General features: G+C 40.6%; 2 protein-coding genes across 2 annotated transcripts in view; both read right to left on the bottom strand.

Annotated features, from left to right (window-relative positions):
- Nucleotides 1-16,725, bottom strand: part of BLOC1S5 (biogenesis of lysosomal organelles complex 1 subunit 5) — a 45,870-nt gene extending 29,145 nt beyond the window's left edge. Inside the window, exons 1-2 of the mRNA XM_040460665.1 lie at nucleotides 16,577-16,725; nucleotides 9,695-9,777 (exon numbers count right to left, since the gene is read on the bottom strand). Of these exons, the coding sequence (XP_040316599.1) occupies nucleotides 9,695-9,777; nucleotides 16,577-16,691 (198 nt within the window). The 5' untranslated portion in view covers nucleotides 16,692-16,725. The remainder of the gene's footprint in view (nucleotides 1-9,694; nucleotides 9,778-16,576) is intronic.
- Nucleotides 9,694-22,772, bottom strand: part of EEF1E1 (eukaryotic translation elongation factor 1 epsilon 1) — a 42,741-nt gene continuing 29,662 nt past the window's right edge. The window contains exons 4-5 of the mRNA XM_040460667.1: nucleotides 16,738-16,908; nucleotides 9,694-9,777 (exon numbers count right to left, since the gene is read on the bottom strand). Of these exons, the coding sequence (XP_040316601.1) occupies nucleotides 16,777-16,908 (132 nt within the window). The 3' untranslated portion in view covers nucleotides 9,694-9,777; nucleotides 16,738-16,776. The remainder of the gene's footprint in view (nucleotides 9,778-16,737; nucleotides 16,909-22,772) is intronic.

Below are 22,772 nucleotides of genomic sequence, written 5' to 3'. Positions count from 1 at the left end.
TACCAACAAAATGATTACTGAAAACAGATTAAGGGTTTGTTGTTGTTGTTGTTGCTGTTTTGAAGGGATATTCGACTATATATGCACAAATTACTATGTTTTATAGTTACTTGGAACAATTTCTTTCTGCATGGCAATGCCACCATCCAGAAAGACAGGTTTGCTTTTTTACATTTCACTTGATTTTTTAGGGATTGTTCCTTAAAAATTTTCTTTTAAATTATGTAAGATATTTCCATGTCTCCAAAACTGTATTAAAAAAAATACACACACACACACACACACACACACACACACACACATATATATATCTATATATAGATCTATATATATAAAGTCTAGCTTCTATGTATGTCTTTGCATTGTATTACCTCCTCTCTCTTTAGGTAATTCTTTTAAAACTTTATCCTACTACTGTCTTAAGTATAAGGATACACATCTATATATATATATATATATATATATGTGCATATACACATGCATTACATATATATACACAAAGATATATATAAATGTATATATGTATTTATTCATATGTATAAGTATATATATATTTTCAATTCCTTCTTAAATGTAAACATGATATACAGACTTTTCTTATTTCACTTTATGAAATTCATAAACACACACACAATGTATATCATCTTTGTGTGATCATGTGGTCTATTTGTTCTTTTTTGGTATATCTTTCAGGATTGAGAAAAATTTGGTGTTTCTGTTCTCATGGTTATGTTTACATTAGTACTTATAGAATACCCTTGGTCTCCATGTATTTGGTTATTGTCAGTTGGTTCCCTACTATAAGCAACAACATTCAAGGCTTCACAAGACCCTCTGCCATCCGTCCATGTCTTCCTCTAGTTTCTGATACCACAGAAGCTTTTTAGCTGTTTAGCTGGTGATTTGGTCATTTGGTATTTTGGGGATACCCTGTCCCCTGGTTTTATTATAGATGTTGCCTGATTTTGCTACTCTAGTAGTTCTGTTTCTATAGACAGATTGAAGCAAAAAAATCCCAAAACAAAACAACAAAAAACTATGTCAAAGCTTGCTGCCATCTTCCCCCCATGGCATTGGAATCTGAATGAATCAAGATTATAAAGATTATTTCATTTCTTATGGTGCATTTTTTCTTTGTCAAGATGCAAAGGAATGGTCTCTCAATTCAAATACAAAGACAATGAAGAACAAAGAGTGGAGTTCTGCAGTTCTACTCAGGGTATAGGTCTTACTTGGGGGGGGGGGTGGTCAATGGATGGGCTTTGGGGTTCCAGAATCCCCTTGAAATTGTACTCAAATTGAATACATATAGGTGTTCTATGCATTTTTCTGGGAGAAAAAAAATTCTTCAAGGACACCTTGACTTACTAATGTTAAGAGCCACTATCAAAGTTAAAATATAAAGTTAAGAATCCCTATGAAAACACCAACAGCGTTTTTCAGAAATACAGCAAAGAATACTGAACTTTGTATGAAACCACAAAAGACCCCAAATACCAAAAACAGTCCTGAGAGAGAAGAACAAAGCTGGAGATATCCTAATCTCAGATTTCAAGATATACTAGAAAGCTGTAGCAATCAAAACAAAAAGACCCCTACATCAATGGAACAGAATAGAGAGCCCAGAAATAAATCCATGTTTATATAATCAATTAAGCTATGACAAAGGAGGCAAGAATATGCAGTGAGGAAAAGATAGTCTCCTCAATAAACAGTGCTAGGGAAACTGGACAGCCACATGCAAAAGAATAAAACTGGACCACTTATTTTACCTGATACACAAAAATAAACTCAAAATGGATTGAAACCATAAATATCCTAGGAAATACAGACAGTGATCTCTTTTATATTGGTCTTAGGCAAAAGAAGCAAAGCAAATATAAACTATGGGACTATACCAAAATAAAAAGTTTTTGCACTAGGGCGCCTGCACGGCCCAGTCAGTTAAGCGTCCGACTTTGGCTCAGGTCTTCTCATGGTTCGTGAGTTTGAGCCTCACAACAGGCCCTGGGCTGACAGCTCAGAGCCTGGAGCCTGCTTCAGATTCTATGTCTCTTCTCTCTCTCTCAAAAATAAATAAACATTAAAAAAAAAAAAGTTTTGCACAGCCAAGGAAACCATCAACAACATGAAAAGGCAACCTACTAAATGGGTGAAGATATTTGCATATGATATATCTGATACGCGGTTAATATCCAAAATACATAAATAACTTATATAATTCAACACCAAATAACAAATAATCCAATTAAAAAATGGGCAGGGGGCGCCTGGGTGGCACAGTCGGTTAAGCGTCCGACTTCAGCCAGGTCACGATCTCGCGGTCTGTGAGTTCGAGCCCCGCATCAGGCTCTGGGCTGATGGCTCAGAGCCTGGAGCCTGCTTCCGATTCTGTGACTCCCTCTCTCTCTGCCCCTCCCCCCTTCATGCTCTGTCTCTCTCTGTCCCAAAAATAAATAAACGTTGAAAAAAAAAATTAAAAAAAAAAAATGGGCAGAGGACCTAAACCAACTTCTTTTTAAGATATATGCACAGCCAACAGACACAGGAAAAGATGCTCAACATCACTAATGATCAGGGAAATGCAAATCAAAACCTCACACTTGTCAGAATAGCTAGAATCAAGAAGATAAGAAACACCAAGTGCTGGCAAGGATGTGGAGAACAAGGAACCCTTATGTACTGTTGGTGGGAATGTAAACTGGTACAAACAGTGTGGAAAACAGTATGGAGGTTCCTCAAGAAACTAAAACTAGAAATACCATTCAATTCAGTAATTCCACTACTGGGTATTTACCCAAAGAAAATGACAACACACGGGGTGCCTATGCAGCTCAGTCGGTTAAGCATCTGACTTTGGCTCAGGTCATGATCTCACGGCTCGTGAGTTTGAGCCCTGCTTTGGGCTCTGTGCTGATGGCTCAGAGCCTGGAGCCTGCTTCGGATTCTGCGTCTCCCTCTCTCTCTGCCCCTCCCCTGCTCATGCTCTATCTCTCTCTCTCAATAATAAATAAGCATTAAAAAAAAATTAAAAGAAAATGAAAACACACACCCCTATACTACACCATTATTTCCAATAGCTAAGCTATGGAAGCAACCCAAGTGTCCACCAATAGATGAATGGATACAGAAGATGTGGGATGTGTATGTGTGTGTGTGTGTGTGCGCACACACACACACACACACACACACACACACACACACACGTGCGCGCACACTGGAATATTACTCACTCATAAAAAAGAATGAGATCTTGGCATTTGCAATGACATGAATGGACCTAGCACTTACTACGTTAAGTGAAATAAGTTAGATGGAAAAGGACAAATACCATGTGATTTCACTTATATGTGGAATCTAAACAACAAAACAAACGAAGCAGAAACAGACTCATAAATAAAGAAAACAAAGAAATGGTTGCCAGAAGGGAGGGAGGTGGGAGGATGGGCAAAATGAAATGAAAGCGGAGGACAAGTACAGGCTTCTACTTATGGAAGAAGTCTCAAGGACAGAAGGCTCAGCAGAGGGAATACAGTCAATGGTACTGTTAATAGCATCACATGGTAACAGATGGTAGCTACACTTAATGGTGAGTACAGCATAACACCGACTTGCTGAATTACTAATTTGTACACCTGAAATGAATGTAACGTGTTGTGTCAATTATACTTCAATAAAAATAAAGATAAAAAAGAACCACTTATTTAAAGGGTTATTTCTTCTAGCAGGCAAATTGGGAGTCTCACGTTGTAGAAAGGGAGTTTATAGCCTCGTTCATTTAAACAACATATAGGCCCAATGACAGTGTTAGAAAAGACGTTAGAAATTAGAAAACAGTCTCGCCCTTGAACTTACCCTCTGGTACGTGCCTGTTTTTATGCTGGTATTTTTGACCAAGGTGTACTGTTGACACTCATTACAAAAGGAAGACTATTTAACATCTATTTAACTGCATATATATTCACATATATTCTGGTGCATAAATATCAAAGCTCAGCACTAATGAAGCTTGGCTTCTGATGTGTAACACTCCATAAAATCACACAGTTAATTTCTAAGTTGAAATGAATAGCAAGTGCTCGTGTAATGTTCTTAAAACAGTGCCTGGTTAAGTATGTGCTCAAAAGTGCTAGCAATTATTAACCAAAAATGAGAGATTAGGACATCAAGTGAAATTCTAGCTTGACGTGTCTGCCTTTTGAAGGATTTTCTCTTCATGAATTCAATCCATGTTCAAATTCATTGACACAATCCCTCCTGACTCCTGCAATTACTGTACTTATTTGAATACCTTCGTTTTTTAGCCTCTAATTATAATCATCATTTCCTCCATTTTTTTTTTTTTCCTACTTGCTAACATCTATTTTCCTTTCTCAGCTCAAACACCATCCCTTCTATGAAAACTTTCCTCCCAGCTCTGTGGGGAGTTGTTTCTGGAGTTGTTTCCTCCTGAGATCTCAAGTGCTTTGTGCTTATTTTATCATAATAATTCCACCATGAAAATTCACTGTTTATAGGTCTTCTCCCTAGACTGTCAACTTCCTGGAGATAGACTGTTTCTTACTTATTTTTATATACCTACTGTGACAGATAGTTCTGGATCCATTCTCCTCCTCTTTCTTCCTATCAGTCTCCAAGTACTATTTGAGGTGGTATATGGGCCTGTACACAGACTGCTTCTCGTTGCCATCTGCCTTCCTTTTTGCTACGTGAAATGCAGATATCATGGTTGGAGTTCCCAGAGCCACCTTATAAGCATAAGGGTAAGAGCAACACTCCAAGGAGGTAGAAGGCAAAGTTAGAAGAAAAGCTGACATCATAGAGCCCTAGGCTCCAGGTATTGTGAGAGAAATATAAATACTTGTTAAAGACACTATTTTTCAGGTGTTCGTTACTAGTACCTAAACACATTCCTTACTGATACACGTAGGTAATCAACAACTGTTCAATAAAGCACTGAAGGAATAAAATTTGCTAAAAACGAAATAAGCAATCAGAGGAGAGGTATCGGGGGGATGGGCAAAATGGGTGGACAGTGGGAGTCATGAGCTTCCAGTTACAAAATTAATAGGTCTTGGGGATACAAGGCATAGCACAGGGAGTATAGTCAATGGTACTGTAACAGCCTTGTGTGGTGACTGATGGTAGCAACATTTGTGGGGCACACAGCATAATGGATAGATTTGCTGAATTACTACATTCTATAGCTGAAACTAATATAACATTGTGTGCCAACTATAATCAATAAAAAATGTTTTTCCATTAAAAAGATTTATGAAACTAAAAAAAAAAAAAAAAAAAAGAAACAAGGAACTTGTACAGGACCATATATCCCCAAAACACATCAGAAATGCTCACTAATGTGGGTCTTTCCTGTGTTCCACATGAGAGGCCACAACATATCCTCTGGGGCTAGAAAGATAACGGTACGGCAGACAATGCCTCTCCCCACTCACACTACCAAGTTGATGCTCATGGAAAAGGACCTACAGGGATCTCTGTTCAGTGGAATCAAGGATATAAAAGATCTGCATAAAGTCAGGAGAAAGACAGTCAGTCAACTGTCCAGAAATACTAACAAACACAAAAAGAGAGCTTAAATATAACAGAACTTCAATACTTTAAGTAATGCTGCCACCATGTGGCACTTATTTCCCTCCTTTAGAAATCAAATTTTATATAGACAAAGATGATTGTTGGCCCGTGCATTAACTTTCTGAAATACAAAAACTATAAACATCTGTAGTTTTACATACTAGTCAGATTTTCTTAAGGTGAACTACGTTTAAATGCGAGAGAGATGAAAGTTCTAGGGTGCACTAACACTGCTCTGCCACTCCTCTCTGCCCAACCATGCCATCTGGGGTGAATTAGTGGATGCTACTATTTGGACCAAGATAGAAAAGGAACTGTAAATAATGCAGATATATATTCAAATCCAAAGCCTCTAAAATGCTTTCAGCTTTCTTCTAATTTGAGGAGAAATGTCAGAATACAATACACAGAAAATACAGGAAAGTTTCCATGCTATTCCAAACCCTCAGGAAGACCAACCGGGGAGGTTATCGTGTAAAAACCTGGATCAAGTATCTATCAAGAAAAGGAATTATATTACATTTAGTTGAAGGTAACAAGTTAAACTTAGCTGACAAGATATTTTTGAGCCCTTCAGAGGCCAGTCTTCAATGACAATATGAGAATATATTGCTTCATGAAGGGCATGAAGGGTGGGTCTGTGTCCGTCCTCTTTATCAGAGCAGCACTGGTTTCTATGTTATGTCTCACACAAAGTAAGTGCTCGAGACACTTGCAAAACAAGCTTGTTTCTATCATACCCAATGTGATAATTTTATTCTCTAGCAAACATCTTTTGTTTTTCTAAGTTTTATTTATTTTGAGAGAGAGAGAGAGAGAGATAGGGGCAGAGAGAGGGAGAGAGAGAATCCCAAGCAGGATTCTGCACTGACAGCACAGAGCCCAACACAGGGCTTGAACTCACAAATGAGGAGATGATGACCTGAGCCAAAATCAGGAGTTGGATGCTTAACTGACTCAGCCATCCAGGTGTCCCTAGTAAACAAACATTTTTCTAAGATAACAGTTCTGCCACCTGCTTAGCAAAACTCTATTTTCCCTAAAATCATTAAAAATTGAACTCAAGCTCAAATTATTGTAAATTCTGAGTTAAAACAATTTTTTGACTGTATTTGCTACCATCTTTTTCTTAGTAACAACAGTTACCAACATTTGTCTAACACCTATGTATCAGGGATTTAAAAATAACATATCATTTAATCTTCACAAAAACTGCACAGTATATATTGCTCTTCCCATTTTTAAGTGGGAAACTTAAGACTCAGTAAAGCAAGTAATCATAGCTAGTAAGAGGGGGGCAGGATTTGAATCCAAAGATGTCAAGCTCCAAGGCCCATGTTCTTTTTATTCCTCAACACAGCCTCCTTTCCAAAGAGACCTTGGAAGGGCTCACGATGTGGAATGCAGGTAATCTTTCTCCTCTGAGACACATGCCCATCTTCCCTTGGCAACTATCTTCTATCCCAGTTAGAAGAGGCATTGGCTTCAACAGGAAGTGAGCTCTTAACGGCATAAATGTAAAACTTTTTTCATTTTGAATTCAACATTCAGTTTCACTTGTATAGATAGCCCTTTCACAAAAACCACCTACATTATTCAAAGAATGCTGATATAGGGGCACCTGGGTGGCTCAGTCCGTTAAGTGTCCGACTTCGGCTCAGGTCATGGGCTCACAGCTTATGAGTTTGAACCCCGCGTCAGGCTCTGTGCTGACAGCTCAGAGCCTGGAGCCTGCTTCGGATTCTGTGTCTCCCTATTTCTCTCTCTGCCCCTCCCCCCACTGACGCTCTGTCTCTCTCTCAAAAATAAACAAACATTAAAAAAAATTAAAAAAGAATGCTGATATAGGTATAATGATAAATTTTCTAGGGATAACTCAGCCACTAATTAGCAATGTGCAACTTTTCAATGTTGCTTTCCATCTCTGGGCTCAGTTTCTATGAAGTGGGTTGGGGGGGGTGGATCAGAAAATCCATCTTAAGTCCAAAATTCTATGTTTAATACCAAGTAGATCTCTAAAGTTATATTTTAAAAACTATTCAGTATTTCAAAATAATCAGACTAGCGAAAAGAAAAAAAGATAACTTATGAAAAAGATGACTTATGACATCACTAGACATTAGGAAACTCAAATTTTTGTCAAGGCTCTGCTGTTTTTCTTTTGAATCATATTAAGCACTCATAGTGCATTGGACATTGGTTTAGGCATTTTTAATATAATGAGAATAAGGCATTTTTAAACAATCAGGAGTCCTGACTCTTATGGTACCTCTATTCTAATGAAAGAAGACAGGCAATAAACAAATAAATAACAAGAAAAATATCAGGTAGTTATAAGAGCTTATGGTAGGCAGAATTCTAAGATGGCCCTCAAGACCCCCCGCCACCCAGCGTACACACACCTTCTCTTAGTTATTCTATCAAACCCTAATCTAGGTGCCACTGTATCTATACTTTACAGATTTATTAAGGTCCCAAATAAGCTGACTTTAAGAAAGGGAGATTATGTTCAGTAGGCCTGACTTAATCAGGTGAGTCCTTTACAGAGTCTAGGTTCTTCCTGGCAAGCATGAGAGGGAGAGACTCCACATGAGCGAGACTGATTTGTGGCTTTGAAGATGGAAAGAGCCATGTACCAAGGAACGTTAGTGGTCTCTAGGAGTTCAGAGGGGCCCCTGGCTGGCAGCAAATAAGGAAATGGGCACTTCACTGTATCAGGACAAAGAAGTGAGTTTTGGTACAATCATGTCAATTAGGAAGAGGACTCTGAGCTCCAAATAAGAACAATGTCTGGCCAACATCTTGATTTTAACCTTGAGAGAGTGTGAGCAGAGAACCGAGCCATGTGATGCTCAAACTTTATTCTAAGGAACTGGCAATAATCTTCAAATAGCATAAAAGGGAATCATCTCTGGATAATATTCTGTGTATCCCAGATTATGTGTATCCTACCACGACAGTAATGATGATAAAATAGTTAACAGTTATTTCTTCCTAGGTACCAGATAACATTCTAAGATACACACACAGAGATGCATTCATTGTGTGAACGTGCATACCTTTAATCTTTCCAACAACCCTGTGAGGTAGGTATTATGCAGATTTTGAGTATGAGTCTATTGAACCTAGAAATGATATCTGATGTTGCAGCTCTGTCCCTCTATCTCGAGCGCTCTGTACCACAGGCTTTCTGAAGTTTTAAAGGATTTATGAAAAGGTTCTCTCCTTTTGGTAGGTTTAGACTCCCTGCTTGGAGTCTTATTTGGAAATAAAACCCCAACTTACACAGAACCATGAAATTTTTTGTGCAACACCATTTACCATCTATCTGACAGCAGCTTGGGATGTTGCTGCTTAATGCACAGTGAACCAATTATACACGTGTAAAACAACAGTACTATGAAACAGGATGGCAGGCTGGCACATCAGTATCACTGGAGCGCAGCATGAAAGGTCGGCTGGCAGATGGTAAAGCCAGCAAGGCAGGGGCCAGGTCAAGGATGCGTGGACTTCATCCTGTGCATAGCAAATACCATCAAAGGGTTTTAAAAAGTGAAATAATGTCTGAGCACTCTGGTGGCATGGGAAACACTGGCTTTGACTGGACTGATGAAGCAGGCACACAAATCAGAAGGGATGGAGATTTATGAGTAACATCCAAAAGAAATGGTCACTGAATGTGGGTCCTAACTGGGTCGGAACAACCAAGGATGAGTCTCATGCTTTAACCCGAGTGCTCTGGGTGGGTGCTGATGCTCCAACTGAGGAAAAAAAATAGAAAATGGATCTGGAAGACCTACACCCATCAGTCTTTAAAATCTTTTTTTCACTGTATCTCATGTTACAGATGAAAAAAGCTGAGATCAACAGATATGAAATACCCCAGAGCAGGCACCGGAACTTGAGCCCAAACCCCTGCTCCTTCTACTCCTCCCGCTCCTTCCATGAATGGCAATGCCTCCTAATGAGCTCTACTTTGTCTATGTTACGAACACATGAATGGAAATCAGAGATTTTAAAACCAAAGAGTTCCCCTTCTATATATTAACACACTAACAACTAGGGCAGCGTTTTTACAAAGTAAGGTTTAAATACTCACTTCAAATTCTTTCACAAAATAACGGGTTTCACCTTGAATAACTGGTCTGTGATCTAAAAGCCTTGAATGAATTTCTCCAAGGTCTATAAAGACAAAATGAAATTCAGAGTTAATCCACACTGGGGGGCACAATCTCTAGCGTGATTCACTCTTCCCAATTCCCACGAATACATGTAGGTTAAAATCTAGTTTAGACTGGATTTAGAGGAAATCATACCCACTGCCAGTAAATAGGTACAAGTACTTCTGAGAGCAATCTGGCAATATCTAATACAGCTTAGGACCTGCACACCTAGCAGTTCCATGCCTATGTATGTGCCCTGGAAAATCTCTTGCACAAATGAAAGACATTTATAAATGTTTACTACAATATGAGTATAATGTCAAAAGAAGAAAAAAAGCAAACAACCTAAACATACTCATACAATGGAATACTATAAATCAGCAAATAAAAATGAATACACTGGGGTGCCTGGCTGGTTCAGTCGGGTAAGCATCCAACTCTTAACTTCAGCTCAGGTCATGATCTCACAATTTGTGAGATAGAACCGCGTGTCAGCACAGAGCCTGCATGGGATTCTCTCTTTCTCCCTCTCTGCCCCTTCCCCGTTCACGCTCTCTCAAAATAAATAAACTAGAAAATAACCCCAATACATTAAAGTTACATTTATTAACATGGATAAATCCCATAAATATAATGCTTAACAGAAAAGCCAGTTTCAGCAGAATAAATGTATTTATCTAAACTTAAACAACATATAAAAGACACTTAATTTGGGGACCCATACAGAAGCAATAAAAGTAGAAAGAAATGCATGAGAACGGTAAACAGCAAATCCAAAACAGTGGCTACCTTTAGAGAGGAGAGAGGACAACACAATTAGAGCAAGGTACCCAGTGGGCTTTGGGTGTTTATTAAGATGGGTAGAGTGTTCGTTACAGGTCTCTATACTTTTTGACAAGTCTGAAAAAATTAAGGGAAACAGTTCCGAATTTTAACTGTTTTTGGTAAGTCATGCTATTCATTCTACTTTGTAACAATTATATTGTGCAAGGGGTAAACCTCAAAACTCCTAGAGGAAATTAAGTCTCCAAATAAGTAACACGCACCATTCATGTTCATTTACTGGTATAACCATTCCTTGAATCTTTTATTTTTGCAGACATGCAATGGGGCAAATTTCATTACTCTATTTAAGGAGTTTATTAGGACACATCTTAGGAAGTATGCTAAATAAAAAAACGTAAACAGATACATAACTTTTGCTTAAGTCCTTCAATGACTCATTACCCAGATCACTTCTATAAGAAGGTAACAGGAGTTCATTTTGAAAAAAAGAAAAAGAAAAAGAAAAAGAAAAAGAAAAAGAAAAAGAAAAAGAAAAAGAGAAAGGAGAAAGGTCTATGCTTAGTGAAATTTGGGAAACACTAGATAAAATCAAGTTAGACAAGTTCCTTTACCTCAGATCTTCTGGGAGCCGATAGTTACTCATATGAATTATTAATGCCCAAGCGAGGGTTGCACTATGCAGAAATTCATGGACCTTATTTGATTAAGAGAACCTATGTGGCAAATAATATCTGTTCACATTTCAACAAACACCAGTGTCTTTGAAACACAACTGTCTAACAGGCTGAAGTTCACGCCTCGTAGTAGCCACACAGGGTCCTCCATATGCCTGGTTCCAGCCTCATCTCCCCCCATGTTGACAACTCTGAACGACTGGCGGTTTTCCAAACACATCGTGCTACCTCATGCATCCCTGCCACAGCTCGTGCTCTCGTCACCACCGGGAACCTTCCTGAATCCCTGCTCTTCCTTCCAAACCGCTGACATCACACTTCCTTGAAATTTTCATTTGTTCTATTCAGTTTCCTCCAAGGTTTCAAGGATTGCCCCTATTTTATGCCTCCCAAAGCACCCGGGGCAATTACTTCTATCCTACTACTTACTTACTATATTGTCCTGAAATCATCTCTCTCCTCCAGTGAGTATCTCAGAGACAACATTATTTGTATTACCCACAGAGGATATGTGGGTTAACATGTATTTTTCTATATGATGAGAAGCTATTAGGCTTTGTTGATTTGGGGAGATCTTCTGCAGCCTGATAGAATTTAGGTGGCCTTTGGAGAGAGAATTCAATTCTGTTTAGAAATGGATAGTGATCACTTCTAAAACTGTGCCCCAAATTTTAAGATAGTAAAGACTTGGGGAGAACATACATGTTACTACAGAAATTAAGCCACTAAATATTTTTGTTGTAACATTACAACAACAAAGCAAGCATATAAAAATAATTCAGGAGTCCCAAGGACAAATTCTCTAAGTCTGATCATGTAAATGTAAGCTACAGAGTTTCACCTAAGTTCAACCCTAACCCTGCAAAGCATTCTTTTGTTGTTTGATATATAAGATAAAATAATCTTTCATCCTCCAAAAGTTCACACTCTAACATAAGTGTTGGACAAATACCCCTTCACAAAAAAGACAGAGAAAAATAAGCACTTTAATGGAAGATCAATATGCCATGTGGCTATGGAACATGGAGAAATATGGTCAATTGTAGAGCTCTCATGATCTAACAGAAGAACTTTCTCCTCTGGCCCTGAATTTCCAGGCCTTTATTGTAACATCATAAGGAACAATTTACTGCAATTGTTTCTGATAACTCCCATGGCATCACCAAAAAGATGCTCTTCTTCCTTATCAGGTCTCAAAACCACTCCCTCTTTTTCATCCCTGCTTGTCTCACTAGGACTATTTGAACTAACTAGTCACTTTTCTCTATAACCCACTCCACACAGAGTCAGTTCTTGTCATTCCCAGTAGCAATGTTTACACAGTTGCCTCCAACACTAAACTAGCAAGCACTGAACTACTGGTCCTCCAGGAAATACAAAATTGGGTTCCTGCAAGCTTCTGGTCACATTTTTTTGTCAAACCAAAATGCCACTTGTGTCACACAGGTTTGTTTTTCCAACATCCTTGTGAAACATGCCACTCTCAGTGTTTAAATTTTTAAAAAATATTTTATTTATTTTTGATAGAGACAGAGCACAAGTGGGGGAGGGGCAGAGAGAGAAGGAGACACAGAATCGGAAGCAGGCTCCAGGCTCCGAGCTGTCAGCACAGAGCTCAACATGGGGGCTCGAACCCACGAACCTCAAGATCATGACCTGAGCTGAAGTCGGATGCTCAACCGAATGAGCCACCCGGGCGCCCCAACTCTTAGTGTTTACCATCTGCTCTTCCAATAGAATCCTTTTCCGTGTATAACACTTACCAGGTATTCTTAAAGTTCTCCCACAGCCCCTTGACCTGCATAACCTACTTCACCTGCAAGCTGAACACTTTCATCCTGTACCACCTTTGAAAGTGTGGCTAGCACTAGACAGAAGAGTTGAACGTTTTCCTGACCTTACACAACTGACCATAAATTTCTGTGGCTTTCAGCTTTACGACAATGCTGTCCACTATGCTCAGTCAATCATCTCAAGAATGCACAAATTTAGCTGCTTTCCCATCACTTCATCACACACTATGAATGTTGCTTTGGCACTTTCTGGAATGGCCGAACGCACAAATTGGTGAATCTCCTTCCTTACTGTGGACTGTTGACTAATTCACATTTATCTCACAGCAAACAGCACTGTAATTCATACCTGAAAGAAACGTGTCTTCTACAGTGTTTTCTCTGTAAGGCACACAACAGAATATGTATGTACTTAGGGAAAACTCAGCACTACACATTGGGGATCACTTGAAAAAGCAAAATCAGCAACAAAAGCACAAAAATGTGAAAAATATACTAAATAAAAAGCAAAAAGGACATATTTACGGTATGAGAGGTAAAACAAAAAGCAAAGGTTGCCTTGTTCAGCCTCAACTACAAATGTGCATGTAGAAAAACTCAAATTTTTCTCCCTTCTGTGCATGTGGGAATGACCATGAAAGCATCATCAATATTGATTTTGAAGTTACAAATTCATTTTAGCAATTAGGCAAATTCACAAATACCTAATCCACAAGATGAGGATCCACTGTTATCTGCCTGAGTGCTTTATTTAAAATACAAATCTGGGGCGCCTGGGTGGCTCAGTCGATTGAGTGTCCGACTTCAGCTCAGGTCATGATCTTGCAGTTCATGGGTTTGAGCCGCATGCTGGGCTCTGTGCTGACAGCTCAAAGCCTGCAGCCTGCTTCTGATTCTCCCTCTCTCTGCCCCTCCCCCACTCACACTCTGTCTCTCAAAAATAAATAAAACATTTTTTAAAAATTTAAAAAGATACAAATCTAACCACATGATTCTCATACTTGCTGGTTAGTTTCCTAATTTAAGAAAAAGTCCAATCTAAGGCAAGAAGTCTTCTACTGTCTGATTTCCACCAAACTCCACCTCTCTGAGAGTCACTTTGTAGCAATATATATAATTTCCCAAACATGGCCATGCTGCTTGAGGCCTCCACACCTTTGCTCAGGCTGTTGCAAACTAAGTCCAAAATACCCTTGCCCTCTTTTCTTAATTGCTAACACTTTACTCTTCGGTGTAAAAAAAAAAGTTCAGGAAGCCCTTCCTATTTCCCACTCTTTACCTCCTAACCCCCACCCATGGGCCACAAACCCTTGGGCCACAAACCCTTACAGACCCAGGGCATAAGCAGTGAAATCATTTATTTATTTCCTTTTCACTAATTCTCGCAATAAAATTCAACAATGATCTGTTCAGAACCAATGGTCTTCAAGTAAGGATGAACTAAAAATAGACTTTCAGAATGAAGAGTGAATGGTTCCATAAAAAAGCCAAGAAAATTCTAGACATATTTTTAATTAAAGCTCACTTTTCGATTAACTTGAAAAAATTTACCCTGAATAATCTTTTTCTTTTTTTAAAAAAAGTAACACATGAAAGAAACAAAACAAAACTGTGTATGAAGGGATACAATCAACAATGAAAAAGACAACCCATGGAATGGGAGAAAATATATGCAAATCGTCCATGAGAAAAGGGGTTAATATCCAGACTATACAGAGAATTTCTACCTCAACAACAAAAACTTGATCAAAAAACGGGTACAGGACTTCAACAGACATTTCTCCAAAGAACATATACAAATGGCCAATAGGCACATAAAAAGATGCTCAACATCACTAATCATTAGGAAAATGAAAATCAAAACTACAAGACACTACTTCATACCCATTAGGAGGGCCACTACCAAAGAACAGAAAATCACAAGTGTTGGTGAGGATGTGGAGAAACTGGAACCCTTGTGCCCGGTAAGACTGTAAATAGTGCAGTCGCTATGGAAGACAGTATGGTGATTGCTCAAAAAATTAAAAATAGAATTATCATTTGGTCCAGCAATTCCAGTTCTGGGCATATACTCGAAAGAACTGAAAGAAAGGGCTCAAATATTGCTATGTTCACAGCAATATTCACAAAAACCAAAAGGTGGAAGTAACCCAAGGGTCCATCCACAGATGAATGGATACAAACAATGTAGTATAGACATACAATGGAACATTATTCAGCTTTTAAAGGGAAGGAAATTCCATCAGAGACTACAACGTGCATAAAGGACACGTTGAGGACATTATTCAAAGTGAGATAAGCCAGTCACCAAAGAGCAAATACTGTAAGATTTCATGTATATGAATTATCTAAAGCAGTCACACACAGAGGCAGAAAGTAGAATGGTGGTTGCTAGGGATTGAAGGGAAGGCTCAGATGGGGAGTCAGTGTTTCATCCCTACAATGAGTTTCAGTTCGGGAGGATGAAAAGTTATGGAGATGGACGGTGGTGATGGATGCACAATATGGATGTACTAATGGCACAACACTGTCCATTTAAAAATGGTTCAGATAAACTTTATATGTATTTCACCGCAATTTAAAACATTTTTAAGTAGCAGTTCACTTAGATCGCACATATAAACATTTATAATTTAGCCCTAACACCCACGCACCACTCTCAACACTCCTAATTAGACTTAAGAGACAACATGAAGTCTACAAATAGCCACAGCCAGCCGTGCTGGGGGCTGCCTACAATCTTGACAGATAAGGTTAAAATAGGCAGCAACCGAAGGATGTCATTCCCTGGGTGGTGCTGAAGGACTCTGGAATCCTACGGGGGGGGGGGGGGGGGGAGGTGTTCAACGCTGCAAGATGTTGGGACAGACACGACCAGCACAGGGTTAAGAAAGGACGAGGATGAGAAAGTGCAGTATTTAACCGGCAAAGATCCTGCTACGGGAAAACAGGGTTGTTGTGAGCTTTGGGAATCAAACCTACTCAAGTTCTGTGAGAATCCAGGTTGTAACCTTCTCCCAGCGTAAAGCCGACAAACCAAATGGACATCTGTAGCTGTATACGGCGCTTTCATGTTTTAAGATGCTTTCGTATATGTTATCTAATTAATCCTTGCATGACCCAGGAGCACACAGGGGCAGAGTAGGTAAAGCGGCCGAACCAAAGTCACCCAACTCCTAAACGACCTGACTGAGGGAGCAGACCCTTCTCGACCCCTACGCCCGATGCTATATCTACGCGTTACAGCACCGTCAAGAGGCGGCGTCCAAAGAAGTTCTGCGCCCAAAGGTCCGGGGCTTGGGAAAGGGGAGAGGGGGCGGGCCTCAAGACTCACGTCCGCGGGTTTTTCGAAGTAGTAACAGGGGCTGAGTTGGCTGGCTATTATTGGAAAGCACCTGGCGTGGGGAACCATGCGGACTCCGGCCACGACTCCCCCTACCTCCCACGAACGCGAGGCCGCCCTGCAGCCGGGGGGCGCCCCAGGGAGCGGCCCGGGTCAGAGGGCGCCGCCCCGGAGGTGGAGCAGCGCCGGGATCCACCAGAGCGCAGCCCCACTACTCCGTACCCTTGATAATGAGGTGCGCTGGAGAGCCCGCGGTCCCCAGCGAGTCCTTTTTCTTGTCGCCGCCGCCCGGGGAGGCCTCACAACCCACAGGCGTCTCCGTCCCTCCGCCACTCATCGCGACCTGCTCCGCCCACCCGCCTCCGCGTTGCGCCTGCGCAGACCTGAACTGCCCGCCTTCCGGGCGCAGGCTTGAAGCGTCATCAAAGGGCATCGGGGAAGCTGAGTCCACCCAGCGGGCAACAAGTTGCGTTTGGGTAGCCAGAGTTGTAAACTTGAAGAAGCCGATGCCGCCATGCTGGGTTAGGGCAGATGCTGGCGGAATTGGAATTTGCCTGAAAATTAGAGTGAACGTCTGTTATTGCACCTTAAACTGGCTAGAATTTATTCTGGATTAGAGAGATTGAAAGAGAGAAGATACAGCCGCAGAATAATAGCAATATTAGTAGTAGTAGAAGTATATTATCTCTGTTATACCTGCCACCAATATTTTATAAAGCATTTTGACGTGCGTTGCCGCGTTTGGTCATGGTAGCAACTCGGGGAAACGATTTTATCATTTCTTTATAACAAATGAAGAAATAGGGTTAAAGGTTAAGTAACTTGAGTCTAAGTCTAATCACTTATGCTCATCCGTGCCGCTGTGAAGAAAAAACAAATTTGTTCTTGGCATTTGCGTTTGTGAAATATCAACCGGTTGTGTATTATATGGTCTAAGAGAAAATACATGTCATTATGAAAGAGAAAGATTTGCTGGGCTGCTTTGAATTGTGGTTATGAAGTGTCAGCTTTGGGGATGCATATATCTAATTGCTGCTCTTTGTTAAACTCCATAAAGTTCACCTTGAAGCCTCAACAAGTCTTTGTGCAGACTGTGCAGCTTTGCAATGGCTCCTTCACCTCCTGTGTTCATCCAGTGGTCCTAGGAATCATTTCTATGTTTTCACTTGTCCCCCAGCCCCCCCACTTTCTGTACAGTCCTTACTGTCAAGGGTCTTGCAGTCAAGTGCTGAAGAAACATAAACCAACATTTAAAATATAAATCCTACAAATAATAGCATGGAGGAAGGTGCAGCACATGTGGGACACCCCGGGGGGGTGGGAGGTGGCCAGGAGAGACCTTCCAGAGGAGGCACCTATTTGTCCTCAGACCTGAAATGAAGAAATGTCAATCAGGGTATGTGAGAAGAAGATGGAACTTGTGGTTTTCTAGCAGAGGAAACAACAACCCCAAAGGCAGAGACATAAAATAGATGGATTAATACATGAAATGTACAGCTGGTTAATTCCAAGTTGTTGCCTCTGGTTTGTAACGTTTCTAGTCTCACTTTCATTTCCCTAGCTTTAGCATCAACCTCTAGAAAATATAATTATTTTTAAAGCCCTTCACTATTCTCCCCCCTTCTAGGTACTTTTCTTACTCAAGTTTTCTTCTGTACCTGCAAACCCAAATTTCCTCTCATAGCTTGTCTTCTTGTGTCTTTGAATGACTGGGGCTCCTGGGTGGCTCAATTGGTTAAGCATGCAACTTCGGCTCAGGTCATGACCTTGTGGTTCACAGGTTCGAGCCTCCCTTTGGGCTCTGTGCTGACAGCTCAGAGCCTGGAGCCTGCTTCTGATTCTGTCTCCCTCTCTGCTCCTCCTCCAATTTCCCTCTTACTCTCTTTCTCAAGAAAATAAAGGAACATTTAGTGTCTTTGAATTACTGAAAAATCTGAAAAGGCTCACTATGGAAGGTTAATGCTTCTTCCACATTAATGTGGCTGTTATATATATGCAGATCCTGGGTTCCATATTCAAAAGTTCTGTTTCAGTAGTTCTGGGGTAGCTCCCACCTCCCCTTACCCAACTGCCGATTGATTATGATTTAAGTGATAGAAGAATTCTAGGTGCAGTAGTTAAGACTTTAGAACCAGACTGAATTGGGTTGAAGCTCTGGCTCTGCCATTTGCCTGCAGTTCCTTCCCTGTCAAATGGCAATAAAATATCCATTTATGAGGTTGTGATGATTAAAAAAGATAATACCTATAAAGCACTTAGTACAATGCCTGGCACAAACCAAATGCTCAATAAATGTTATTATGATTACAATAACCTCCTTATCTCCTTTTAAAGCCTTGTATAATCTCTTCTCATTCTTACAATCCACCTGTATCACCCACCACTAAAATATCTTGTACTTTTTTACAATTTATAAAATGTTATCACATACCATCTTCCCCATGTCTCTTAATCATTTCATGAATCTAGTTGAGGTAGCTATTAAAATACCCATTTTGATGAGTAAACTGAGGTTCAGAGGATACGGTAGAGAGCCTCCAAAGATGACTGCAGTGATTCCTTCCCTCCCTGTGTACACATGCAACATGCTTCTCTCTTCCCCTCAAGACCTGGAGTTTGTTTCCTATCCCCTTGAATCTGGACTGGCTCTTTGACTTGCTTTGATGAATAGAACATGGTGGGAAAAAAAAATGCTGTGCCGGTTGGGACCTTGAGACACCTGGTGGTTTCTACTTTTGCTCTCTTGTCAGCAAGTCCAGGGTCTCCTGCCCTGAGAACTGAGACAGCACATGTAAAGAGAGGCTGTGTGAGTGAGAACTAAGGCACCAAGCAGTCAGCACCAGGCCGCAGAAATATGAGGGAGCCATTCTTGGTTCCTTCACCCTGACCATCAGCCTTTTGAATGCAGTTACACCATCTGCAGTGAAACTGATACCACCACATGAAGCCAGAAAGCTGCCTGATCTGTATTGTGAGAAATAATGAATTCTGTGAGAAATAATACAATTTTGAGAAACAGTAAATAAATAAATAGATCCATTAAATTGTGTGTTTCAATTATGCCCTCCCTCTCATCGACAGGATTTAAGATGGCTTACAATGATCCGGGTACTCCCACAGGATGACATCACAGCTACCAAAGAGCGGAACCATGGACAGAGTCTTTAGATGACCAGGCTGGTGCATTACAATACAGCAAAGCCCAGTCAGCTAGGGGGTCTTTCTACTGTGCCATGGCTGTGCCAGGAATATTTCTGCTTCTTCCCTTTGAACGCTCCCTTCCTTACCCCTCCACCTATTCAACTCAGTAAACTTTATTTATGGTGTATAGTAAAGGATTTGGCTGATCTCTGTTCCTGGTTCCTTGGAGATAACCTCTAAATCTTTGGAATATCTCACTTTAGATATTAACTTTGTTATTCATGGTGGCCTGAGTTTATGCTAGCAAGGTGACTCTCAGAGGCCCTTAGATGGTTTCAGGATGGGAGCTCAAAGACCACTGTGTGATTAGAGGGTTGGGGTTCTGAGCCATGTAATATCAGTCTGACCTCTGGGGGGAGGGGGGTGGGTCCTGGCAAGGGGGTTCAATCACGTGGCCAATGAGTCAAGCATCCATGTCTAAGTAATGAAACCCAAATAAAACCTGTACAAGCCCTGGTGAGCTTCCTACTTGTCAATCTCCCCCTGATGTGCCTAGAGGGTGGGGTATACAGAGGATATAGAAGCTTCCTGTTGGGACCCTCCCAGGTCTCACCTTATGCATGTATTCCTTTGGCTGGTCCTGATTTGTATCCCTTACAACAGAACTACAATCCTAAGTACAGTACTTTCCTGAGTTCCAAGGACCATTCTAGTGAATTACTGCACCTGAGGGGATAGAGTGGGCACCTCCAAAATTTGTAGACAGCTAACATTGGTAGCTTGGGAACCTGGAGCTTGTGCCTGGTGTCTGAAGTAAGGGCAGTCTTGTAGAGGATGGTGTCCTTTACCTGTGGGGTCTAAGCTAACTCTGGTAATCAGTGTCAGAATTGTGTTGCAATTGAACAGACACCTACGTGGCAACCATGGTTTGCCAGATAATGTTGTAAGTGCTCTACACATATGAATTAATTTAACTCTCATGTCAGTCTTTTGAAGCAGATACTGCTGTTATTATTACCATCTTACAGATGAGGAGGCTGAGGGACAGAGAGGTTAAATGACTGCCTAAGTTTGCGTGTGGTAGAAACAACCTTGGTCTCTCTGCATGCATTTACATGGGTGAGTAGAGAGTGGGGAAGGGAGATTGGGAAGGAGGGAAGAGAGAAGCCATTTGACCTCTAAAAGGGCAGATGGGCTGTAAACTTCATTCCAACACATTTAACAAGCATGTAGTGAGCACTTTCTATGTACCAAGTGAAGTGCTAGGAGCTGAGATATAGCGGTGAGCAAGACCGTTCAGCCTTTTCCTTCTCTCAGTGAGGGTACAATCTACCAGAGGGAACAATATTAAAATACTGTACAATTACTTTTCTGCAATTCTGTTGCTTATAATCTGTAGATACATGTTCCAGCTGTTTGATTGTATTGCTCTACATGCTACTGAGTTATGTTGTTCTCTGGGATGGTTAGATTCATAGCAAGGAGTCAGAGAAGAGTCACATTAGCAGTGTTGTTGCATCAGGAAACTTCAGCTAGGATTAGGGCTGCTTGGACCCTATGTCATCCTGCCAAAGGTCTGGTATTACCTCTTGCTGTCTGGCTTGATGAGATTTTTGTGTATTCTTAAATGAAACTTTGAGATAATTATGGGTTCTCACACAGTTGTAAGAAATAATACAGAGAGATTCCTTGTACACTTCACCTAGTTTTCCTTCAGTGGTAATGGTTTGCAAATGTTAATATCACAAACAGGATATTGACATTGATTCAATTCACCAATCTTTCAGGTTTCCCATTTTCTTATATTCATGGTGTGTGTGTGTGTGTGTGAGAGAGAGAGAGAGAGAGAGAGAGAGAGAGAGAGAGGCAGAGAGAGTGTGCGTGTATTTGGCTTTATACAATTCTGAAAAATTTTTAAAAATGTTTTTATTTCTTTTTGAAAGAGAGAGAGAGAGAGAGAGAGAGAGAGAGAGAGAGAGAAAGAGAGAGAGAGAGGGAGGGGCAGAGAGAGAGGGAGACACAGAATCTGAAGCAGGCTCCAGGCTCTGAGCTGTCAGCACAGAGCCCGATGAGGGCTCGAACCCACAAACTGTGAGATCATGACCTGAGCTGAAGTCGGATGCCTAACCAACTGAACCACTCGGGCGCCTCTGGCTCTATATAATTTTATCACAGTCAAGATAGTGAACAGTTTCAAAGCCATAAGGATGGCCCATGATGCCTTTTTGTAACCACAACCACAACTTCCTCTCTGTTCCCATCCCAATCCCTGGCAACCTATAATATATCCTCCATTTCTAAAATTCTGTCTTTTTAAAAAATATTATATGCATGGAATCATACATTAAGTACTTCTGTGTTTTTAAGAGCAGGTATTCTCACCTTCATATTTACATGATCCAAGATCATTTTCCAGAGGCTCAATATCAGACAGTTTCAGACCATATAAATACAAAGGGATTTTTCCAGTTATTGTGCTTTATGAGAGTTAAGATATCTAAATCATGGAAATAATGTTAATTTAATAGGAGTAAACTTCTGACTTCGGGGTACTATTTGCTAAATCCATATTGAATCTTATGAAAATTAGAAAATAGAAATAAAATGAGCACTTAATTATATACATATTAAGAACAACACTGAAATTCATTCCTTGGTATCGCTGGGCGGTACCTTAGAGGCATCCTTAGAGGCATCGCTGGGCGGGGGGGGGACTTCCTAAATCTATTTTGCTTTTTATCATATCTATTTCACAAGATTTTCCTCTGGAACATTCTCTGTTGACATCACTGTTTATCCTCTTCTGTCTAACCTATTTTTGAGGAGGATGAAAACAATTAAAAATGGAAGAAACGAATAAAAGCAAAGGAGAAGGAAAGATTAGAGGGTCTTTTGACGTAAGATGGTAAATATTACCGCATCTCATGAAGTTTTGGGAATGCACCTGGCACACAAGGCTTGAGAGGCCATTTGGTGGAAGCAGCATGCTGTGCTTTGATATCCACCGTCTTCCGGGGGACAGCCACTCCATAGTCCTGTACTGAATCCTGCTTGTTGCCCCTACGGATGCTTCTGGTGTAGATACATTGCTTGGAGTGCATGTGGTGCTTTACTGCAGAGCCACCACGAGAGGGACGTGCTCCTGTGATAGGGCCAATGGATCAGAACATAGAGTGCTCTGTCACCATGCTGGCCACACCTTCAGAAAATTCGACTCAGCCATGCCAAAGGACAAAAGCACCCATCGTTGAGTGACCAGGCTGCTCTATGCCTACTG

This window comes from Herpailurus yagouaroundi, unplaced genomic scaffold (assembly GCF_014898765.1).
Source record: "Herpailurus yagouaroundi ecotype Mexico unplaced genomic scaffold, PumYag 250, whole genome shotgun sequence".
Lineage (NCBI taxonomy): Eukaryota > Metazoa > Chordata > Mammalia > Carnivora > Felidae > Herpailurus > Herpailurus yagouaroundi.
Note: the sequence above shows the minus strand (reverse complement) of the source record. Positions and strands in the feature narration are given on the sequence as shown.